This window comes from Harmonia axyridis, chromosome 3 (genome assembly GCF_914767665.1).
Source record: "Harmonia axyridis chromosome 3, icHarAxyr1.1, whole genome shotgun sequence".
Classification (NCBI taxonomy): domain Eukaryota; kingdom Metazoa; phylum Arthropoda; class Insecta; order Coleoptera; family Coccinellidae; genus Harmonia; species Harmonia axyridis.
In genome coordinates this window covers 12,999,910-13,019,832 of record NC_059503.1, presented here as the reverse complement: position 1 = coordinate 13,019,832, position 19,923 = coordinate 12,999,910, and the positions used below count along the sequence as shown (strand labels likewise).

At 33.6% G+C, this 19,923-nt stretch overlaps 2 protein-coding genes across 3 annotated transcripts; one reads left to right on the top strand and one right to left on the bottom strand.

The window, feature by feature from the left end:
- The first annotated feature begins 376 nt into the window (after positions 1-376).
- LOC123676294 (DENN domain-containing protein Crag) lies at positions 377-9,626 on the top strand. Its single transcript, XM_045612109.1, has 16 exons — positions 377-858; positions 978-1,305; positions 1,362-1,704; positions 1,828-2,194; positions 2,488-2,609; positions 2,833-3,006; positions 3,063-3,441; positions 3,496-3,658; positions 3,740-4,033; positions 4,141-4,301; positions 4,541-4,883; positions 5,269-5,559; positions 6,321-6,634; positions 6,692-7,192; positions 8,319-8,451; positions 8,591-9,626. Exons 1-16 carry the CDS (start codon positions 561-563, stop codon positions 8,928-8,930), a joined length of 4,551 nt encoding a protein of 1,516 aa, XP_045468065.1. The 5' UTR covers positions 377-560; the 3' UTR covers positions 8,931-9,626.
- On the bottom strand, positions 9,408-18,538 carry LOC123676295 (A disintegrin and metalloproteinase with thrombospondin motifs 12). Of its 2 annotated transcripts, none has more exons than XM_045612110.1 (13): positions 18,128-18,538; positions 16,233-16,537; positions 15,707-15,906; positions 15,345-15,564; positions 14,906-15,270; positions 13,774-13,917; positions 13,116-13,356; positions 11,752-12,067; positions 11,550-11,677; positions 11,125-11,375; positions 10,953-11,067; positions 10,198-10,542; positions 9,408-9,780 (listed from the first exon to the last, which is right to left on the bottom strand). In XM_045612110.1, exons 1-13 carry the CDS (start codon positions 18,210-18,212, stop codon positions 9,649-9,651), a joined length of 2,847 nt encoding a protein of 948 aa, XP_045468066.1. In that variant the 5' UTR covers positions 18,213-18,538; the 3' UTR covers positions 9,408-9,648. The 2 variants fall into 2 exon arrangements, with proteins under 2 accessions (XP_045468066.1, XP_045468067.1); XM_045612111.1 differs by having other exon boundaries at positions 13,116-13,353.
- Between the last annotated feature and the right edge of the window lie 1,385 nt (positions 18,539-19,923).

Genomic DNA, 19,923 nt, shown 5'->3' with positions numbered 1-19,923 from the left:
TTGAAAATTGGTTATTTCAAAATTGGATAAACTAATGTTTCAAATTAAAAAGTAGGTATAGATTCAAAACAATAGGCTTTCAAATTATCAAATAAAGTTATCTTGAGTTATAAGTTATTTATTATGTAATTTTCAAAATTTCAAGGTAACTACTTGACAAAATTATAAGAATGTTTAGATACCTATAAAATTTTGTAATCCGGTCCTGTCTACATTTTTTCAAATAGAATTCTGTTTGGTATTTATATCACTTTGTTGTGTGATCATGAACTTTATCAATATTAATTGGTTACTATTTATAATTTTGATTGAATCATTGCAATGGAAATGATGTAATAATTATAATCTGCAGTTGAAGACCACACAAAACAGAAAAGGAAATAGTATTGAAAACAAACGTCACATGTCAATATGTCATCCAAACAAAAAAAAATTAATGGATAGGTTGTGTAAAAGAAAATAAAAAACACGAAAAACAAATCACCAAAAGAATGTTTTAATACCTATAAATTACTCATTTTTACATTTAGTGCACTAGCATCGACAATTTTCCGTCCGAAATGGAGGAAAAAAAGGTGGCAGATTATTTTGTTGTTGCTGGATTACCTAATGAACCAGAATTATTGGATAGTAATTTTATATCAGAAGGACAACCAAAAACAAGACATAATCAAACCCCTATTGTTGAAATTGGGGTGATTTTCCCTAGTTTGAATGAAAAATTACCTGAGGGTTGGGAAATTATCAATCATACACCTTCAGGGTTAAATGCTGATTTGAATCATGGAAGTTTAAGAACAAATGAATCTTATATTTGTTATAAACGTGGTACTGAAAAACCACCTTTAGTTGATATTGGTAGGAATTCATTTCAGTCAAAAATTCATACTTGATCATTATATTGATGCTCATATTCAAAGAGTGATATATGTAACATTTTAATAATTGAATAACAATCTAATATATCCATATTTTAGGGATAATGTATGAAGGAAAAGAATATCTTATGTCTGATGCCGAAATAGTTAAAGAAAGTGTAGGTGGTAATGTCGCTAATGTGAATAATTCAACTTCTCGAATATTTATAACATATAGAAGAGGCCTTCTGACAATGCCCTGTAATGCTCTTGTTGTTACGGACATATGTGTTGTCATAGCCAGTAAAGGAGAATCTCCACCACATGCCTTCTGCTGCATAAATAAGAATTTAAATAAGGGTATTGTAGGTAGTGACGTTTTTTTATGCTATAAGAAGTCTATGAACAAAGCAAAGTCCATTACTTATAAACCAGAAATTCTGTCCAGGTTAGTATTTCCTTATACGCAATAAGAATATCTTCTGTACAATTGATTTGTTTCAGGTATCCAATGAAAGATTCAAGTGATTTTCTCTTTCCAAATTCTGTGCCTTTGTTCTGTTTGCCAATGGGTGCCACATTGGAGGTATGGCCCAAGGAAGCATCCCGTCCAAAGCCTGTTTACAGTAGTTTTGTATTGACGGTTTCTGATGCCAAACTTAAAATCTATGGATCTGCTATAACTTTTTATGAAGAGTTTCCAAAGAATCAGTTGACGAAAGAACAAAAAGAGATCCTTGAATACGAAGATGATTCTGACAAAGTACTTAATGTGAATAAAAGCATTTGTGTGCTCTCTCACTGGCCGTTTTCTGATACATTTATGAGCTGGTTGTATTTTTTATATGTGAGTATTTTATCCTTTTTAGAATTCAATCAAAAATTATTTATTTGTAGTTCCTGACAAGAGATAAGTTCTTAAGATCCCTTTTTAAAATTATTGTTCGTGCAATTGATCAACTATTTTCAGGATGTTGTATGTGGCAATAAACCTCAACTAGTGCCTATTGAATCTTACATCGTCCAACTCATCGATGAAGTTCCTTTCCCTAAACCAAGAACTTTACTTCAACTCTCCATGCAGCATCCATTTGATAAAGCTATTTTTACACAACCCGAGGATTTACCATTGCCAAGAAGTGCAGCGAAGTTCAGGGAGTTGCTGGCTAATTTAGGGCCTGAAAACTGTCTTCAGGTGTTATTATTGATATTGACAGAGCAGAAAATACTGATCCACTCCCTTAGACCAGATACTTTGACTTCAGTAGCAGAGGCTGTATCTTCTCTACTATTTCCTTTCAAATGGCAGTGCCCTTACATACCTCTCTGTCCATTAGGTGAGAAATTTCTAAACAATATTAGGTGTAACATAAAACTTGAATATAGAGAGACTTTCAATTGAGGAGTTGAGAAAAAACCACTATTATGAAAACTCCCGAAACTTCAGGATTAAACTAAATAGATTTTACTTAAAATGATCTCAATCATGATAAATAACTAGACAATTATTTATAATTAACTTTATTTGTAGCTATCTATTGGTTTGTTATCAAAATATAAATATTAAAATAAAATTATGTACCCCTTTTTTTTGGTTTAGTCACTTTTATTGAACTATTAATATTTTTAGGATTGGTGGAAGTATTACATGCTCCCTTACCATTTTTGGTTGGTGTTGACTCTAGGTTTTTCGATTTTCACGATCCTCCACCCGATGTGAGCTGTGTAGATCTCGACACAAATATAATAACGGTGAGTTAAATATAAACTTGAATTTCTGTAAACATTTTTCATTCACAACATTTATTTTCAATCCTTTTATTTTGCATAGTGAGATATTTAGCTCCCATATCTTCTATACTACAACTTTAAAGAAATATTCAACTTCCTTTTTTGTAAATCCTTTTTAATAAAGCCAATTATATGTTCACAGAATTTGTTAATTGATGACTAGTAAGTCTCATTTTTTATATAGGTAGCAGAACATCAGAGACAGTTGTTGTCTGTGAAGTTGTTACCAAAAAGAGCTGCCAAGTGTTTGAAGGCAACACTGGAGGCAATATATCATCGTTTGAGGTTACAAACTGAAAGTAATGAACATTCGCCAGATGAAAATATCGAAACAGAATTTTTAAAGCGGAAAAAAGAGGTATGTGAGTGTAGACCGCAGTTTCAAATGAGTATTCTGAAAAAATATATTCACAGCAAGCAATAGAGTTCGAGATAATGGAAGCCTTTGTAAAATTCATGGTGTTGATTCTGAAAGGGTATAAATCTTATCTTCTTCCGATTACCAAAGCTCCTACCATTGGTACAACTGATACAAAGGCCCTATTTCAATTGTCCGATTTTTTGAGAAGCAGAGATAAGTCAAACCAGAAATTTTTCAGTTTACTTGTAAAAACACAAATGTTCAGTCGTTTCATAGAAGAAAGAAGTTTCGTTGATGATGATCAAGGTTTATCATTTTTCGATGAATGCATAGAACTGATGAGCGAAGAAATGGATGTAAAATTGATAGAGCATGATGGTGTAGTGAAAAGTGATAAAACCAATTTCATATTACCTCCAGAACCAATTTTAAGTAAGTGACTATATGGTTAGTCTTTGAACAAATATTAATAGTTTCCATTTCCAGCTACAGCAATAGTTTACAAGAATTTTACTTTGAATGAATCGCTGATGCAAAATAAGAAGAAAAGCCATCTTTCTTCCGTTCTGAATAATAACTCATTTTTACCCGGATCTCCTATGGCCAGAAGAACAAATCATGAAATTAAAACTGCCCAGAAATTGGCAAAGTGAGTTTCAATTTCCAGAAAAATCTTTTCAATTTTTTGAGGGATAAAAAATTATAACATATATTTGTGTTCTCCCCTTAGAAAATGTTCCCGTTCTCCAGACCTTTGGGCCAAATGTTTATGCGGAGCATGTCATACCCTGTACTTTATGATGTTGCCAAGCGTGTTGGCATTGAATCCAACTAAAGAAAAAATTGTGCTCCAACAAGCCTATGAGCTTTTAGTGAGGGCTACCCATCTACGTTTAGCATGCGATGAAATTTGCTACAGACTTATGATACAACTTTGTGGTGAACATTCTAGACCACTTCTAGCTGTTAAATTGTTAGTACTGATGAAGAAATTTGGCTTACAACCAAATGCTTTAACTTATGGGTGAGTGTTTTATTATGCATTGGTTTACATCTATTTCTTATTTTTTAAACATCTGAGTTATTTGAATTCATAAAAACTTTCTTTTTCGAATAAGTTTCTTTTTGTAGGCTATACAACAGATGTGTATTAGAAGCAGAATGGCCAGCACACTCCTCTTCTAGTCAGTTGCTTTGGAATAAGTTACGTAATGTGGTGATCGGAGCAGCCCATTTTAAATGGGCCGCAAAAAGAAAAAATTTGAGAAATTCCACAACTTCAATCGATGGAGGTAACTTTTTTGTCACCATTTCGAAAGTAACTCTATTAGTTTTTGTCTAGCACACTAGTTGGTAGTAGTTCCAGCAGGAAAAACTTTTTTGAGAACATTTAGACAAATTAGAACTCTTTTGAACTATGTAATTAATATCCTTAGGTAGACCTTTAAATAGATTATTACTTCTCTAATTATGATGTAGATGGGGTATATTTCTGAATTTTTGTGAACTATTTGCACGATTTTTTTTTCAGTCTCAAGTTTAGAACCTAACGATAGAACTCCATCGCATTCTTCCCTAGACTCTCATGAAAACTTGCAATCCGAATCCTTGTTGGAGAAACTAGGAAGGAATATTTTCAGGGGTAATATTTATGGTTCTTTTCAATCGGTGAGCGATAATGTTGATACTGCACCAAATGAAGATAAAGAAATTGCAAACTGTTGTTCATCGAATGAAAGCTTCATCGAACCTGAATTATTGCCAGATGGAACAAATGATGAGGTTATAAAGAGCGTTAAGGGTAATAATCTGGATGAATCTAAATGTAATATAATTGGCACTGAAAACGAGAGGAGAATTGTCCACTCCAATAAGTAAGAAAATTTTTTTTTTTTAGAAATATGAATATCCTCAATGAAATGAATTCAGACTGTGTGTTCAGTGAGTTTTTTTTTTGACAGAGGGGACAACTTATCAAAATAAAAGTTTCACCAAAAATCGCCTATTGTATGTCAGTTTTTATTATTTTATCTTGTATATTCATTCAAATATTTAACTTGTCGTCATGATATTGTTTGATTGTTGAGTGCAATCAAAGTTCTACGTCATCAAGTTAAGTTTTTTTCAATTTTATAATTTTACAAATTTAATAAATATGATTTATGTTGAAATGCTTTATTTGGATGAGTTCTACCAGCTGCATTAAAAACAAAACTTATTGATTTGTTGTTGTTTTTATCTACATAAAAGTGATTAAAGTTTCAGCCTTTCATCTTGTTTGAAGTTGAGCGATCCCTTAGGAGCTCTAGATGATGAAGATGAACAATTTACTGTTGATTGCATTCCTCAGGCAGTGTCGTCTAATACTCAAGAACCCTCTAAACCGTTTAATACTAACGGCGATTTATATGAACCTACCACCATAAAGAAATCTGCCACCTTCGAAAATAGCCCAACTAACAACAAACTTATAAGATCTGAGACAGTTCCTGCTTCGACTGTTGCTTCTAGTCTGGCTAGTCTAGGTTCGAGCATCAAAATAGGTTTCAGGTATGTTTCTATGTAATTCTTCAGGAAATGAATAGGTTATTTGAAAAATTTTTCAAATCCCTCCAAATTATTATGTGATGTTTATTAAGTTCATAAGAAGGGTATGGTCCGTATATCGCCGAGAATTTCAGAGCGGTTACTAGTAGTTTCCAATGTTTCAGGTAATCTGCTTTGTATTTACATACCGCTTGACACTTGTCAATTAAACTTTTCATTGACAGAATTTTGGAGGTTATAAATGGTTGATCTCTTTTAATTTGTAAATAACTAATAGTTCTGAATGGCTCTGAAGGGTATTTGTTTCATAATTAAAATAATAAAGTTTTTGAGTGTCATGGAGAATACAATAATCTGAAAATTGAAATGACAACTGCCAACCAGAGTGGGTGTTGTTACCGAACCTAACCAGAATAAAAGTACGGTTGCTCTGGTAAAAGATAACTCAACGAAGTTTGAGGAAATAGTCACCGGTTTTTGAGGAGTTTGAAATATACGGACCACCAACTTACTAACCGTAGTAACCAAGGTGATATACCGACCATACCCAAAGTGAATATTTTGAATTCATATAAATATTTTTGGAAAAATTGGAGTAAAAAAGTAAAATTCAAGAAGGCTTCTAAATCCTTATTTTACCCAGCAGTCATTAGGATGTATAAATGGTCAAATATCATTTATGAAGAGTTTTTTTATATCAATTCATCAAGATCTTCAACCTGGGAATAATACAATCAACTGTATTTTTTGATATTTAATTCTAGTACCACAAGTCTGGCGAGTAAGAAATCCAACGAACTGATTCAAGGTGGACTTAGCTCGATTAAATCGGCTGCTAATTCTATGGTGAAAAAGTTGGATGAAATTAAAGAAGCCATATCTACGTCAGCTACTTCAACGCCTGTTAAACATAGAAATGGAGATAGTAGTTATTTCTCCTATGAAGATGGAGCAAATGAACGAGTTAGAAAGATATCAACAGAGTTTGATAGCACCAAGGTTAATTGTTCACCAATGAAAGATATTGAAGAAAAACTGCCCTCATCATTGTATCCCTGTCCTAACGAAAAACATCCAGGTAATTTACCTTCACACAAAATTCTACGTTCTATCAAATTAAATGATGAATTTTCAGGTAGCGAATTAGATATATGCCTTACGTCCTGTTCACAATGTCATCATTGCATGAATATACTTTATGATGAAGACATTATGGCTCATTGGTTCGCCGAAGACTCGAACCTCAACACTATCTGTCAAAATTGTGACAAACCAACAGTTCCCCTCCTAACAATAACAATAATGGGAACAAATTTACCTGTCTGTGATCCATTCAGTGTGCCGTATCTTAATCCTCTTGTTTTACGTAAAGAACTGGAAAATATAATATTTCAAGAAGGTGACCTGTGTTTGACAGAATTTAAGTTCATAACTGACCACCCTATTATCTATTGGAACTTGGTGTGGGCATTTGAAAGGATAAATTTGCAGACTTTCCTTCCGAATCTATATTTGAAGACCAAAATTGGAAAACGGAAATCTGAAAACTGTGAAGAGCCGGAATCTTTAGATGGTAGTTATATGCAACCTGTTGAAGCTGGCACCGATCCTCTTTCTCAAGAACTGGTGGTTCAAGGTAAGTCATTTTTACAAATTCTCTCATTGAAATTTAAAAAACTATGGGTATAGATTTTTAAAGCTAAATTTGAAGTTTGAAGAATTTTTGCGGGAAAACTATCTAATGTTGATTTATATGTATTGTATCTTTTTATGATACCATTACTCATGATACCATTACCCACAAAAAAAACTTTACTATCAACTACATCAGGCCTCTTTCATGTCTTGCATAGATTATTATTGATATATACCTTTTTTCTTCGAAAAACAAAATTATAAATATCTAGACTCAATAGAGTATCTAGACATTCTAGACTATCTAAAATAGGAAGTGATTTAATTTTCCAATTAGATTAATTGAAAACCATTTGAAGTATTTCTTATATTTTCATCTAAATAATAATTTTATTCAGAATTTTGTGATTTAAAACTGAAATGACAATGTTTTGTTATTGTTTTGAAAAGCAGCTAACAAAAGGAAACAGAGTAAGTAGATTCCTGTTTCATAGGTTGATGATGAAAACATATTAGAAGAATAGGCTATTTGACAATACCAAAAATAATAGACTTTTACTCCGAAGATCAACATTTTCTTCATTAAAATATGTTTTTTGTTTTTATATTACCACTCCAAGCCTCTTTGCGACCTCCCAGAGCTTAGGGAGTTGGAACAGATTCATTTTCCTTATAGAAAAATCTTTGATAGCTTAGGGCATTCAAAACAACATTGAATTCTAACCTCATTGCTATAGTAAGAATGTAAGGAAGTACTATTAAATACTGAGTTTACCACTTTCATCAAAATGTTGAATCAATAAGGAACAAACACTTTCAATTTTTTACATAATTATATCCAAATAACTGATGCCATGTTGGGTAAAATTAAATTTTGGCAGCCTCGTTGAATTGTAATTTTTTTATTTCAATTTGTTTTGGAATATCCATGTAAATTGAAAATACATATCCAATATTCATGTGTCCAATCAATGGATAATTTTAGAGAATTGCAAAAATTTGTCAAATAGCTTAATACCATTTGAAATTTATATCTAGTTCATAGCACGTATCAACTGTGATATTGTTCTGACAAAAAAAATCAGTTTTCCAGAAAGATATACAATAAGTTTTTCATTAATTTTTAGAACAGTTATCTATTCCTGTGAGTGTTACTTGCTTATGGGATCAACCAAGAATTCATGGTGATAAACCTCCGATGTATGTGTTCTGGGACCATAGAGATTTTTCTTCTTCAACCCCTAAGATGATGTCAAAAATGTAAGTTCCATTAATATTGATGAGTATATTTATTTATATTTTTTCTTAATATCATAAAAAAAAGATTTGATTTGGCTTTTGAAATCCAACTACAATAAACCTATGCCAATGAGAATTTAATTAATTTTTCAATTCACAGATTTATGCAGAACATAATCAGTTACATTAGGCTGAATGATTTAACCGAACCCATTAAACTGCTGGTCGCCGAAAGAGAGAAAATTACGGAGGAAATAGTTTGCAATAATAGAATCCCTTATCCCTTGTACAGAGATATATTATTCTTAGCGTGTAAAGCACTGGGTAGGGGTCAAGTTGATTTGAATATGTTCGATAAAGAATACTTTTCTTCCTACACAAGGCTTACGGAAAGACCTGAGAACAAATCTTTCAGCAAAAGTGTGAGAAAACAAGATAAACCAATTTGTTTGAATTCGTTGTATTGTAGGCAGTATTTCAAACCACTGACTCTACCTTAGATTGTAGTTATTTAAATAGTGTAGTGTACAATGAAATACAATTTTTTAAATCACCAGTTCGAGAGAAATATAATAAGATGCAAAATAGAAATATTTTTGCATGAACAGTATGGTGTATGAAATATTTATCAACCGTTCTGTGCTACTTAACTACCTCTAACTATAATTCACACAAAAAATTATAAGCAATACTGTACATACTATTAAATTCTTCATATACAGTATTTCATGTTATTTTTGCACTGTTATAACAGCAGCTTTTTAGCAGCTTTGTTAATTGTGGTATCCTGCTTTGAAACATTGGAGGAACTTTTGTTCTGAATGGTTTTTATCTTGTATGCAAAAATGTAAAGAAATACTCGAAATATTTATCATTTAATGGAATAGATTTCTATATAAATGCTTATTCAAAAGTAGAAACATGGAAGAATTGTATTTCATTGGAATTTTAAGTTATTCCAGGTGTCTGTGATTTGGAAATGTGTTGATTTTCGACAGAAGTTTTATAAAGAGCAAAGATTTTTTTGCTTCACAAAATTGCAATTTGTTTTTTAAACTAATAATTTATGAGTAGCATATTGTATTTGACTAAATCATTTTTCATTCAACATATATATTGAACCAAATTTAGTTTACTTAGATTATTAATATTTGTAATAAAAGTATCAAATCATACAATAAATGATCAAAAAGTTACTATTTTATCATTTTAACAATTTCAATCACAAACTGAAATGGTTTCACAAGGTCCATATTCCAAAGGTTTTATTTTCCTGTCACAAAAATTATCCGGAAGTGCCACATCTTGCCCATCCACACACATTACACTCCTCTTACGGGTTGGTTGTTTCTGAAAAATTGATATTCGACTCATTACTCACAAACAGAACAGAGAACGACGCAAATATAATTTTTTAAATAGTTGGCTTGTTGGTTAACACTCTTGTTTCCTACAAAATACCAACACAGAATTCAGATTATCTAGACCGAATATTTAATCAATTATTGTGAACACAAAATTTCATATTGGTTTAACTCTGGATCGAACAGATTTTGCTTAGCAAGCTTAATCAAGAAATTCGGATCCTTAACCTATCCTGAAAATTTTAAGTCTATACATTCTGTTCAAGAGTTATCGTGTACACCGGGCTGGACGCTGTTCACATGGAATAAGAGCTCAAAAGGAAACCTATGTATGATGATTAGCATTAAATATTCAACATGTTTTTCACAATTAATCAGTTATTTACTTAAAACTATAACCTACTTTATCTATGCAAGTAACTGGACACGATTGCCAAGGTCCAACCCACCAGTGTGTCTGACACAGCCAATCATTACATGTTCTTGTCAATTTTTTTGGCTTTTCATTTGGTTCACAGTAGAATTCATCGACTGGTGTGGCTATACCGTCTAATACATATTGATCAGAGGAAGCGATGTATTCCTTACACATAGGTTCTTTTTCTTGAATACCTCCTCCACATGTTACAGAACATTGAGACCATTCTGTGTATGACCAATTATATTGAACATCCCTAATTAATTCTGGTTTGAAAAGTGAATACTGGTAGTAGATGCCTGGGTTGTATGCTTTTCCTACGAAGACTGCCTGTAATCATTAACATATAAAAATAAAGAGCAGTACAGTGCTTGCAAGTTGGTATCTTTGGATGCGATAAAAAATACCGAAAGTTGAACCGAGAGCGTCACCTTCCATAAACATTGAAAGTCCAATTATTAGAGAGAAGAGGAGAGTACATCTCTCTCTCTCTACAAATCAGAATTCAGATAAACTAGACCGAATCATTTCGAACACGCCTACTGGTACCCCCTCCCTAAAAGCGATGTTGGAAAGGGACACTATCTTTATTCAACCAATGTGATTTCATCTTTGTTGCTCCCATTGGCTGTCTCCAATATCAAGAAATAACGTTGCCAATACTGTTTAAGTAATCAGGATGCTATATTAAATTTGCGAATGGTTTGAAATGATTGATGACATTTATTTTTCATACATACTAGAACAACTATCATTTCTTCAATAGGGCCAGGTATAGTTATCTTTTCTGCTGGTGTTTTTTCATATAATGATACACTTCCTGCAATTGTATATTCTCCAGGTAAAGATATGTGACTGGAAATTTAAAGCGAAATTATTTATTTATTTTTTGTGGAAACACATTTTACTTACTTTTTCCCATTGAGGTAAAACCTCTTATGTAGGGCACTACCCACACTTATAAAATTGTCGGAATAATTCGTCTCCATGATTTTTATGTTTGTTGCTCCAGCAGGAATAACCACTACTTCTCTATATCCTGAAGAAGCTCGCTGTTTAGTGTACGTTCCTTTGAAAATATTGCATTTAGAATTATCTCCTTCGCAGATTCCACATTCGTCTTCTGTTGCATTGGATCCGACAACCCAATCACATCCCACCTTCTGAAAAAGCAATGGAAATTTAACCAGATCTGTGCTAAAACTAATCTTATGAGACCTCTCAGAATATTAGAGCTTATACAAGTTACGAGAACTGATTCTGTCATGAACCGCAAAGATAAAATATCTCAATCAATTGCAATTTTTAAAACAAAATTAATATTGTCATAAGTTCACCTGACAAACTCCACTTATACAAGTGTCCCTTGTGCCTATTTTGCATGGAGTACCATCTTGTGCATAATCTCCAAGAGGCATTATAACTGTATTATTCGTATCTATGCAGTTGAGTTTGCACGGTTCAGCTGAAAAAATTACAATGTTAAAAATGGGAGAAAAGCATTCACTTGGTGTGAGAAGCTCATGTGTACCTACTTACTCATTTCAAAATAAGGAAGCCAATCATATTTCTTCCCCTCATATGTGTGGTTATTGAAAAACGAGCACTGGGTTGATCTGAAGGAGGGAGCACGTTTTGAACAGGGTTCGGTATTGCACATTTTGTATCTTCTGCGCAACCCCAAGCAGAAATCTCCACCATCAGAAGGAACAGGGTGGTCGCATTTTCTTTCGGATATCGAAACACCTGCTCCGCAAGTTCTAGAACACTCGCTCCAAGCTCCCCATTCTCCCCAACCTCCATCCACAGGTGCTGGAGGATCCATTATATCGACGCATTTTTGGTTTTGGCACCACTGGAAGAAGTCCAGATTTAACATTTTTTTCGACCGGATAACTCAATAACAATGAATGAAATATTTCATTTCATAAGTAAATGGCAACTACATTTTATTTTAAAACACCATTTAAGGTGGCCATTCATGCCCTCAAAGTGCTGTGGACCTCGTTAATCAATTGGACAATAACTCCTCCATATGGCACACAAAGAGGGGCACCGGCATAGGAGTCCAACACCATTTGAGGTGGACATTCGTGCTCTCAACGTGATGTGGACCTCGTTAATCAATTGGACAATAACTCCTCCATATGGCACACAAAGAGGGGCACCGGCATAGGACTCCATGAATCCTCTGTTTTAGCTGCGGAAACTCTAGATGTCTGAATTTGTGATAAAGAATAGATTTTATTGCATCGCGACTTAATGATGCATTTTGCCCCCATCAGATCTGTTCTCACCATTTGTCGCAGTAGTCTACAGCTCGCCCTCTAGTTCCAGAGTTCTAATGAGCTTCAGTGTCTGAGATGGCTTCAAAGGGGTAACTCCTTCACTTCTACAAGTCTCTTGTCCGAAGAATTTTTTGCTTTGACCAGCGATGGCGAGGCATTCCGTCACCAGGTGATTCGGATATTCTACTCATCCCCACAGAACCTAGATGTTGTTTTCCTCATTCTCATGAGGTGCTTCCTAAGTGTAACTCAAAGGGTCTACACTACACCTCTTAACTTTTATCACAACAAACAGACAGCCAGTTCACGCTAAGAGCCTTGGAATCATACACCCAGAGTTACCTGCTGTCCTAAGAATGCCATAATAATATAAATCAAGACTAGAGGCGACAATAACTCCTCTATATAAGCACACCCAGACTTCCCCAAGCAAGAGGATTTGTCCAATTTTTGCCTTCCTACACCAATGAACTTCTGCATTTGTCCCAAGCTGAGCTTCGGGTCATTGTGGCACTCCTGACAAGGCACAGTTGTAAAAGGAACAAGTCTACTTTCTATATAACCTAATGTATACCTAAGGTTTTGAAGTAAACACGTATTCTACATATGATTTACCTTGTGCTTACCACAACTTGTTCCTGGAGCAGCTGGTAGAAGCTTTGTGGTACAAGTATTGTTCACCTGACACCACAAACGAGAACATATCTCATCTTTTGGAGAACACGCAGTTGCTTCTACTGAGAATTGGAGTCTACACTGGTAATTTGCATCATACAAAGCACCAGGAGGTAGCTCCGGATGTCCAAGTTCAACAACTTCTTCTGGTTTGTCGTGAAGGCAGTGACCTCTACCTCTACTAAAAATATACGGTGGTTTAACTCAACAATTAGTCGATTATAAATCTCAAATTGAAGAAAGGGCTCATCATATTCGATAAATCATTAGATTTAGAGTAGAGGAAGATAATAAAATATGAAAAAGAACACAATATAAATAAAATCCGAATGTAAATATGTTCATAAATAAACTAGAATAGGAAATATTTTCATCTTCATTACTATGAAAAGAGAAAAGAAGAAGAGAGCCACAGATGTGTGTAATGTTGGATTAAAAAAAAATCTGGAGCTCTGGTATCAAATAATACATCTGACAAATAATTTAAAATGAATGAATTATCAAGAGTAAAACATTCTACTTTACTATATTTCTGAAATGTACTGGAAACTCCTTTTCGTTAAAATGTCAAAGAATGGATCGAAAAGTAAACACTCACTCAAGAAAGTTCGTCAAATCTCTCCGACTGCAATATGACCAAGCTGTCCCAACCATTTCTGCTTGAAAACTTGGTGTCATGATGTGTTGTACATCTTCTCTAGCTCTGCATCCTATTCTTTCACTATCATGATACATACCCAAACTGAAAAGAATTATATAAACAGAAAATATGTAAGTTTAGACATTTCCTAGATGAACAAGTAATACAGGGTGGCCATTTGAAAACGAAACAGACGAGATTACAGACGAAATAAAGTTTTTCGATAGAAATGCTCGGACAGGTCGATTTCTGTTTCGAGGGGGACAACTTAAGATGTAGGTAACGGACGCATAGCGCTTCAACCCTTGCTGCTACAACCCCCACCCCCAATTTTTGAATAGGGAAGATGGGGTGAGTGATACCTCAATTTAAAGGTATTTTTATACTGATTTCAGCAGAGTAATTGTTTTTTCATTTTATGCATTAGTTCTCGAAATATTCATGCGTTAGTTAGTTAGGAAGGAAGCCACAGTCATGGTTGTTTTGAAGCTCAAAATGTCGATTTTTCACAAAACACTACAAGTGCCATGAAAACACTACTTCATTTTCAAATACTTAGTTAAGAATATTTCGAGAACTAATGCATAAAATGAAAAAACAATTACTGTGCTGAAATCAGTATAAAAATACCTTTCAAATGAGGTATCACTCACCCCATCAACCCTATTCAAAATTTGGGGGTGAGGGTTGTAGTAGCAAGGGTTGAAGCGCTATGCGTCCGTAACCTACATCTTAAGTTGTCCCCCTCGAAACAGAAATCGACCTGTCCGAGCATTTCTATCGAAAAACCTTATTTCGTCTGTAATCTCGTCTGTTTCGTTTTCAAATGGCCACCCTGTATATGTTCGCCAAATGTGGAAACAAAACAATCTTCAAGCGCAGATCAGAGGGTGCAGGTAGCCAATAGGCCCCTCCTACTGAGGGATTAAAATTTTAATGACGGCATTAAATTTTAATAAACGTTCCTGCAACTGAGTGTTAGTCAAATTACATTTTTGCTGATATTGCAATTATTTTAGCCTTAGTATGTCAAAATTCTAGGGTGTTGAAGATGCCTAAAAGTACAATTTTTTTAAATTTAAAAACTCACTTATGACCGATCTCGTGTGCGATCGTGTGTGCCAATATGATGCCATTATCCTCGTTAACATTGCAGTTGTCCTCTCTACTGCATATACTGCCAACTTGAGCAACACCCAAAGTATTGCACCCACTGTTCGATGAAGAACACATGTCCTTTCTGGTCACAAGAACTGCAACATCATGGTGGTGGGGGTGAGAATCGTTTTCAGGGTTGATTTTTTTCTGCCACTGGCAAAAGCTCTTCAGGGTCTTATCACTGTTTGGCACGATTTTTAGATCTGGCTCGGCTAAAGGATCTTCTATGAGGATGATTTTTACCACCACTATGTGAATCATGTTGCCAATGGTAGGGTCCATATATAAGGAAGAAACCTAAAAATGTTATTGGTGTTTTATTAGTGTTTGAATGTATTCGTAATGAAGTGGTTTTGGATAGAACCATTTACCATATTCATGATGGTTAAGAGGTAAGTTGTTAGATCCCATTCCTCGTGAAAAAGAACCATACTGGTGTCTGCTACTAAGAGTACTTCTACATAATGAGGTTTACTGATCGATTTTCGTATCCTTTTATGAATCATTCTACTCCTGTTGAAAAGTTCCTTGTATCTCTTGACTGTCATTTTTCCTTTGGTCAGTGTTCTATTATTTGTTTCCCAGTGTAATCTAAAAAACTGTTCTTTCAATATCGGATGAAAAATTAACATGTTTAATTCTTTTTTTTTTCTATTTCAAAGAGAAAATAATTTTGAATTTGTTTTATTATGATTATGAACTCTATGTATTCCTGATATCTTGAAGGATATACCTTGTTATTTTCTTTTTCTCTCGGGTACCGCAATTCTTGGGTAACCTTCTTCTTTTTTTTCGTCTCTTATTTTTGTGATATTTGGGTTGGGTAGATCTTTTGGTGATCTTATGTTTATGTCCTTTTTCGATTGAATTTTCATCGAAAGTATGAAGTGGTTCGATATAATATATACCATGGACGGTTCTGATCAATCCTACCTTGAAATAAATAATAATGTTAATATAAATAGCATTACTATTCACATCCAAAAGATAAATATTTTGTAGGAGAATAACCACAACTGAGATCTAAATCTATTGGGTTCGTGGTTACAAAATGGCGAATGCTCCACTATATAAAATAGGTTTATAATTTTGATAAATAGTAATTTCCGTTGTTAAGTTTATTGTGAGCAAAATACATAACCAATGATGTTGGAATTTAGTTCAATAAATTGTAGATAATTTCGAGAAGATATACTAATGCTAAAAGTAATTTTAACTCATTCTCCTAAAAATAAAGATTTGTTTAATATTACTCTTACCAATCCATTACAAGCTGCCAAAGCTACAGATGTATCTTGTCTTCCTTTTACTTTACCCTGAAAAAAACATTCTGGTCGCAATTTGTTCAATGCCTTCCTTTCAAAATTATCGTATTTCCTTCTTTCTACAATCATTGATGGACTTATGAAATTCCAATTTCTTTTCATTTCTAACAAGTGATAGCGATCATCAAGGGTGACCCTGTAATGTACCAACTCCTCATGTTTCTCACTTGTTAGATTGGTTGTGAGGAAAGATCCATCTTCAGTCACTTTTACAGGTACGTCATGGCTTATTTCTTCATCTGAAATAAGCAAACTTTATACTACGGTTTATTATTATTTCTTTTTATATCAATTATATCACATAATCTCACAAATGATCAAAAAGAGCGGCTTATAATTTTATTGTAATATCAATATCAAAACATTCATGATTCTGATACTGATGGAGTTAGGATTTTGAGAAGACGAAAAATATTATATGGAGTAGGTACAATCGAGAAAACACATTTTGAATTTCGTGATTCTATGAAGTCAATTTATGTGAGAATATGAATTTTTCAATATTTGATTTTCTGATTTCAAACATTATAGATCGTGCAGTTCTCGAGCAAGAACGAACAAGAATCATAGGAATAGTTCTTTCAGTTTCCAAGGGAACTTGTGAACGGCGATCTTCTAATTCTAAGTAAAAATTAAACTATGAATATTTTAGGAGGACCAAAACAATTTTTTTCGACCGATTACAAAGGGAGAAATCACACGACAAGATTGAATTTAAAAATCCTGTTTGATAAAAATCAATAGTTTATTTCAAATAAAATTAAGTACCTATTGAAAAACCTAATGTGTTTACTATAACAATAGCATCTACAGCAAATTGTTTCATTTCTTATTCGAATATGACTTAATTATTCCTGAACTCGAATCCAATACGAAATTTCACAAGAGAGCTCATTGTTTCTAAATTTTTAATGATAATTCACTAAAAATATCGAAAAACGACAAGAATATAAACCCACAGCTCAACTTATATAGGTAATTAGAATTATGAAAAGTATTCGAATATTGGAATGTTCAATAATTATATCTTGTTGTATATTGTTTCCGAAAATTCAATATTTAAGGATTGGTAGTTATCATCAGTCAGATTCTTTCATCAGATTCGTAAATGTAATTTAAGGTTGATGGAACTTCGGAAATAATAATCCAAAACAATATCTTAATTTGTAGGCCGAATTTGGGAAGACCTAGGATTTTGCGGTAAAAAATATTGTGTTCAGTGTCATCGTAATACAAAATATATGTTTTTAATTAAGATTATCTGGGAAAACATTTTCTGTATTTAATTCCTTGATATTTTTCATTCAAAATTGAGAAGTAAGGTATGTATTGTGTTCTGGAATTTTTTCCTCGAACAGTACAAAAAAGTACAATTAATTGCTATTTGCATAAAATTTAAAACATAAATTGTTTTCTAGCCCCAGAATCAGATCAATAAATTTCAAAAGCTAAAAAAGAGATAAAATGGAAAAATACAATAACTTGACTATTATATGACTTCAACATTGAAAATCTATGTTTCTATGATAGCATAGGTTAGTTATCTCGCAAAATTGTGCTCTTGTTAGTTCCAAAGTTATGAATTTCCAGAATTTTGATTTGATTTCATATGATTCTTGAGTTGCGTTAATCTTTCGAGGTGATAATGAACCGTAGTGTAAAATCTGCAGTGTTTTCTTCTCAATCTGGTAAAACTTAATGGTAAAATAAAATTCATCAACATTGGTCGATATTTGTTGTGTTTATCACTCAAATGTAGCCTCCAAATTAGTTTACTTGTTCCCTTTTTTTCATCAAATGTAAAAATTAATCTATAGGGGAAAACTCACCTGAAGTTTCGAAGGAAGCATCGACCAAAAGCTTACCAGAAGTCACCACCAGAAGATAAAACCAATAAATCACCACGTTTTGCATCTTCCCGATAATTTGTGTCAGGAAGAAGAACTCTAGATCACACAAGTATTTCCTCTATGATTCACCCATCACTGAACTCATTCAACGTGGATCTACGACCCGTTGCATAATGAAGAACTTCTGGAGGAGAGCTTTTCGCTCCGAAAGAACATTGTTTGTAAAATGCGAGGTGAACTGGAGAACGCCAAACGTCGAATAAAATAAAAATAAGGAACGGCCAGTCACGATCTGAGGTGTATTGTTCGATGTTGTATTTCCGAGAAATGGCAGAAATTTAGAGATTTTATCGAATTGCATCTCGACATGAATAAATTAAATACGTTCGGTTGGAACATTTGTTAAAATGGAGATCAGGAGATTACAATTATGCCGATAATACGTCAGACATCCGTTGTTTTATCCCACAAATTTGTACAGACAGTGGCGGAGATCATTTCGGGTGCAAAATCATCGAAATTGACCCCAAAATTCAACATTCGAAGGAGCATGTCATAAGTGTCATCTGTGTAATTGACTTCAGGGTGGAAAAAACCTCTCGTATAGGCTTGTGTTTATATGATCCAGTTATTGATCATTTTTGATGAACTGGTTTATGTTGTTTTTTGAGATCCATATTACCGAAAATGTAGATATTTCAGTAAATAGCCTACGTTATCCTATTTAATATTAACTTATGATGTATGATGATACTCACTTAGGGATTGGCAACTCTTATTTCTTGTTCTCCAATCAGAAAAAACTTTAGATTAATAATAATATTGAAATAAGAGGGAACTAGCTCAACAATGCCTGTGACAATCGAGTAGTTTTTATGTGATAAAGAAATAAAAAGTTTTTTCTACGCCTTCTATTAAATATCGCCTTCAAGTTTTCTTGGTTTCGAAATAAAAGTTTGTGAATGTTTGTTATGAGCCAAAAGCATATGGATTATAACAGGCCGATTGAAAAGTCCCCGGTCTACCATAGTAAAAACATTTTTCTGGGAAAATTCGATTTTATTATTCAACATAGTTGCCTTCGAGGGCGATACAGCGATTATAGCGATCATCCAACTTTTCGATAACATTTTTGTAGTAAGATTTGTCTTTCATTTCAAAATAGGCCTCAGTTTTGACGATTACTTCTTCATTGGCGCTGAATTTTTTTCCAGCGAGCATTCTTTTGAGGTCTGAGAATAGGAAAAATGTCGCTGGGGTCCAGATCTGGCGGAAACGATGGATGCAGAAGCAATTCGAAGCCCAATTCATGCAATTTTGCCATTGTTTTCATTGATTTGTGACACGGCGCATTGTCTTGATGAAACAGCACCTTTTTTCTTCAAATGGGGACGGTTTTTAAAGATTTCATCCTTTAAAGGATCCAATATCGCTGTATAATAATCGCTGTTGATGGTCTGGCCCTTTTGGAGGTAATCAATGAATATTATACCTTGCGCATCCCAGAATACTGATGCCATAACCTTGTCAGCGGACTGTTGTGTTTTTCCTCGCTTTGTAATCGGTTCATCGTGTGCAGTCCACTCAGCTGACTGTCGATTGGACTCCGGAGTGAAATGATGGAGCCATGTTTCATCCATTGTCACATATAATTCAGTTCGACTCACTTGTAAGAAATTTTCGATTTTCACACTTGAAACACAATAAACTGAATAGTATTTCAATGTAGAATTACAATTGAAAAATCTCATAAGTTACCATCTGCTCATTCGTAT

What these genes read in the sequence shown, in the direction of transcription:
- LOC123676294 (XM_045612109.1), top strand. Translation starts at nt 561, where the DNA reads ATGGAGGAAAAAAAGGTGGCAGATTATTTTGTTGTTGCTGGATTACCT. An exon ending in TTTTAAAGCGGAAAAAAGAG is followed by an intron (nt 3,007 to 3,062) that starts GTATGTGAGTGT and finishes ATATATTCACAG; the next exon opens with CAAGCAATAGAGTTCGAGAT. An exon ending in ACCTCCAGAACCAATTTTAA is followed by an intron (nt 3,442 to 3,495) that starts GTAAGTGACTAT and finishes TTCCATTTCCAG; the next exon opens with CTACAGCAATAGTTTACAAG.
- LOC123676295 (XM_045612110.1), bottom strand. Translation starts at nt 18,212, where the DNA reads ATGCAAAACGTGGTGATTTATTGGTTTTATCTTCTGGTGGTGACTTCT. An exon ending in CAAGTTGTGGTAAGCACAAG is followed by an intron (nt 12,068 to 13,115) that starts GTAAATCATATG and finishes GACTTCTTCCAG; the next exon opens with TGGTGCCAAAACCAAAAATG. An exon ending in AAGAAATGATAGTTGTTCTA is followed by an intron (nt 10,543 to 10,952) that starts GTATGTATGAAA and finishes TAATGATTACAG; the next exon opens with GCAGTCTTCGTAGGAAAAGC.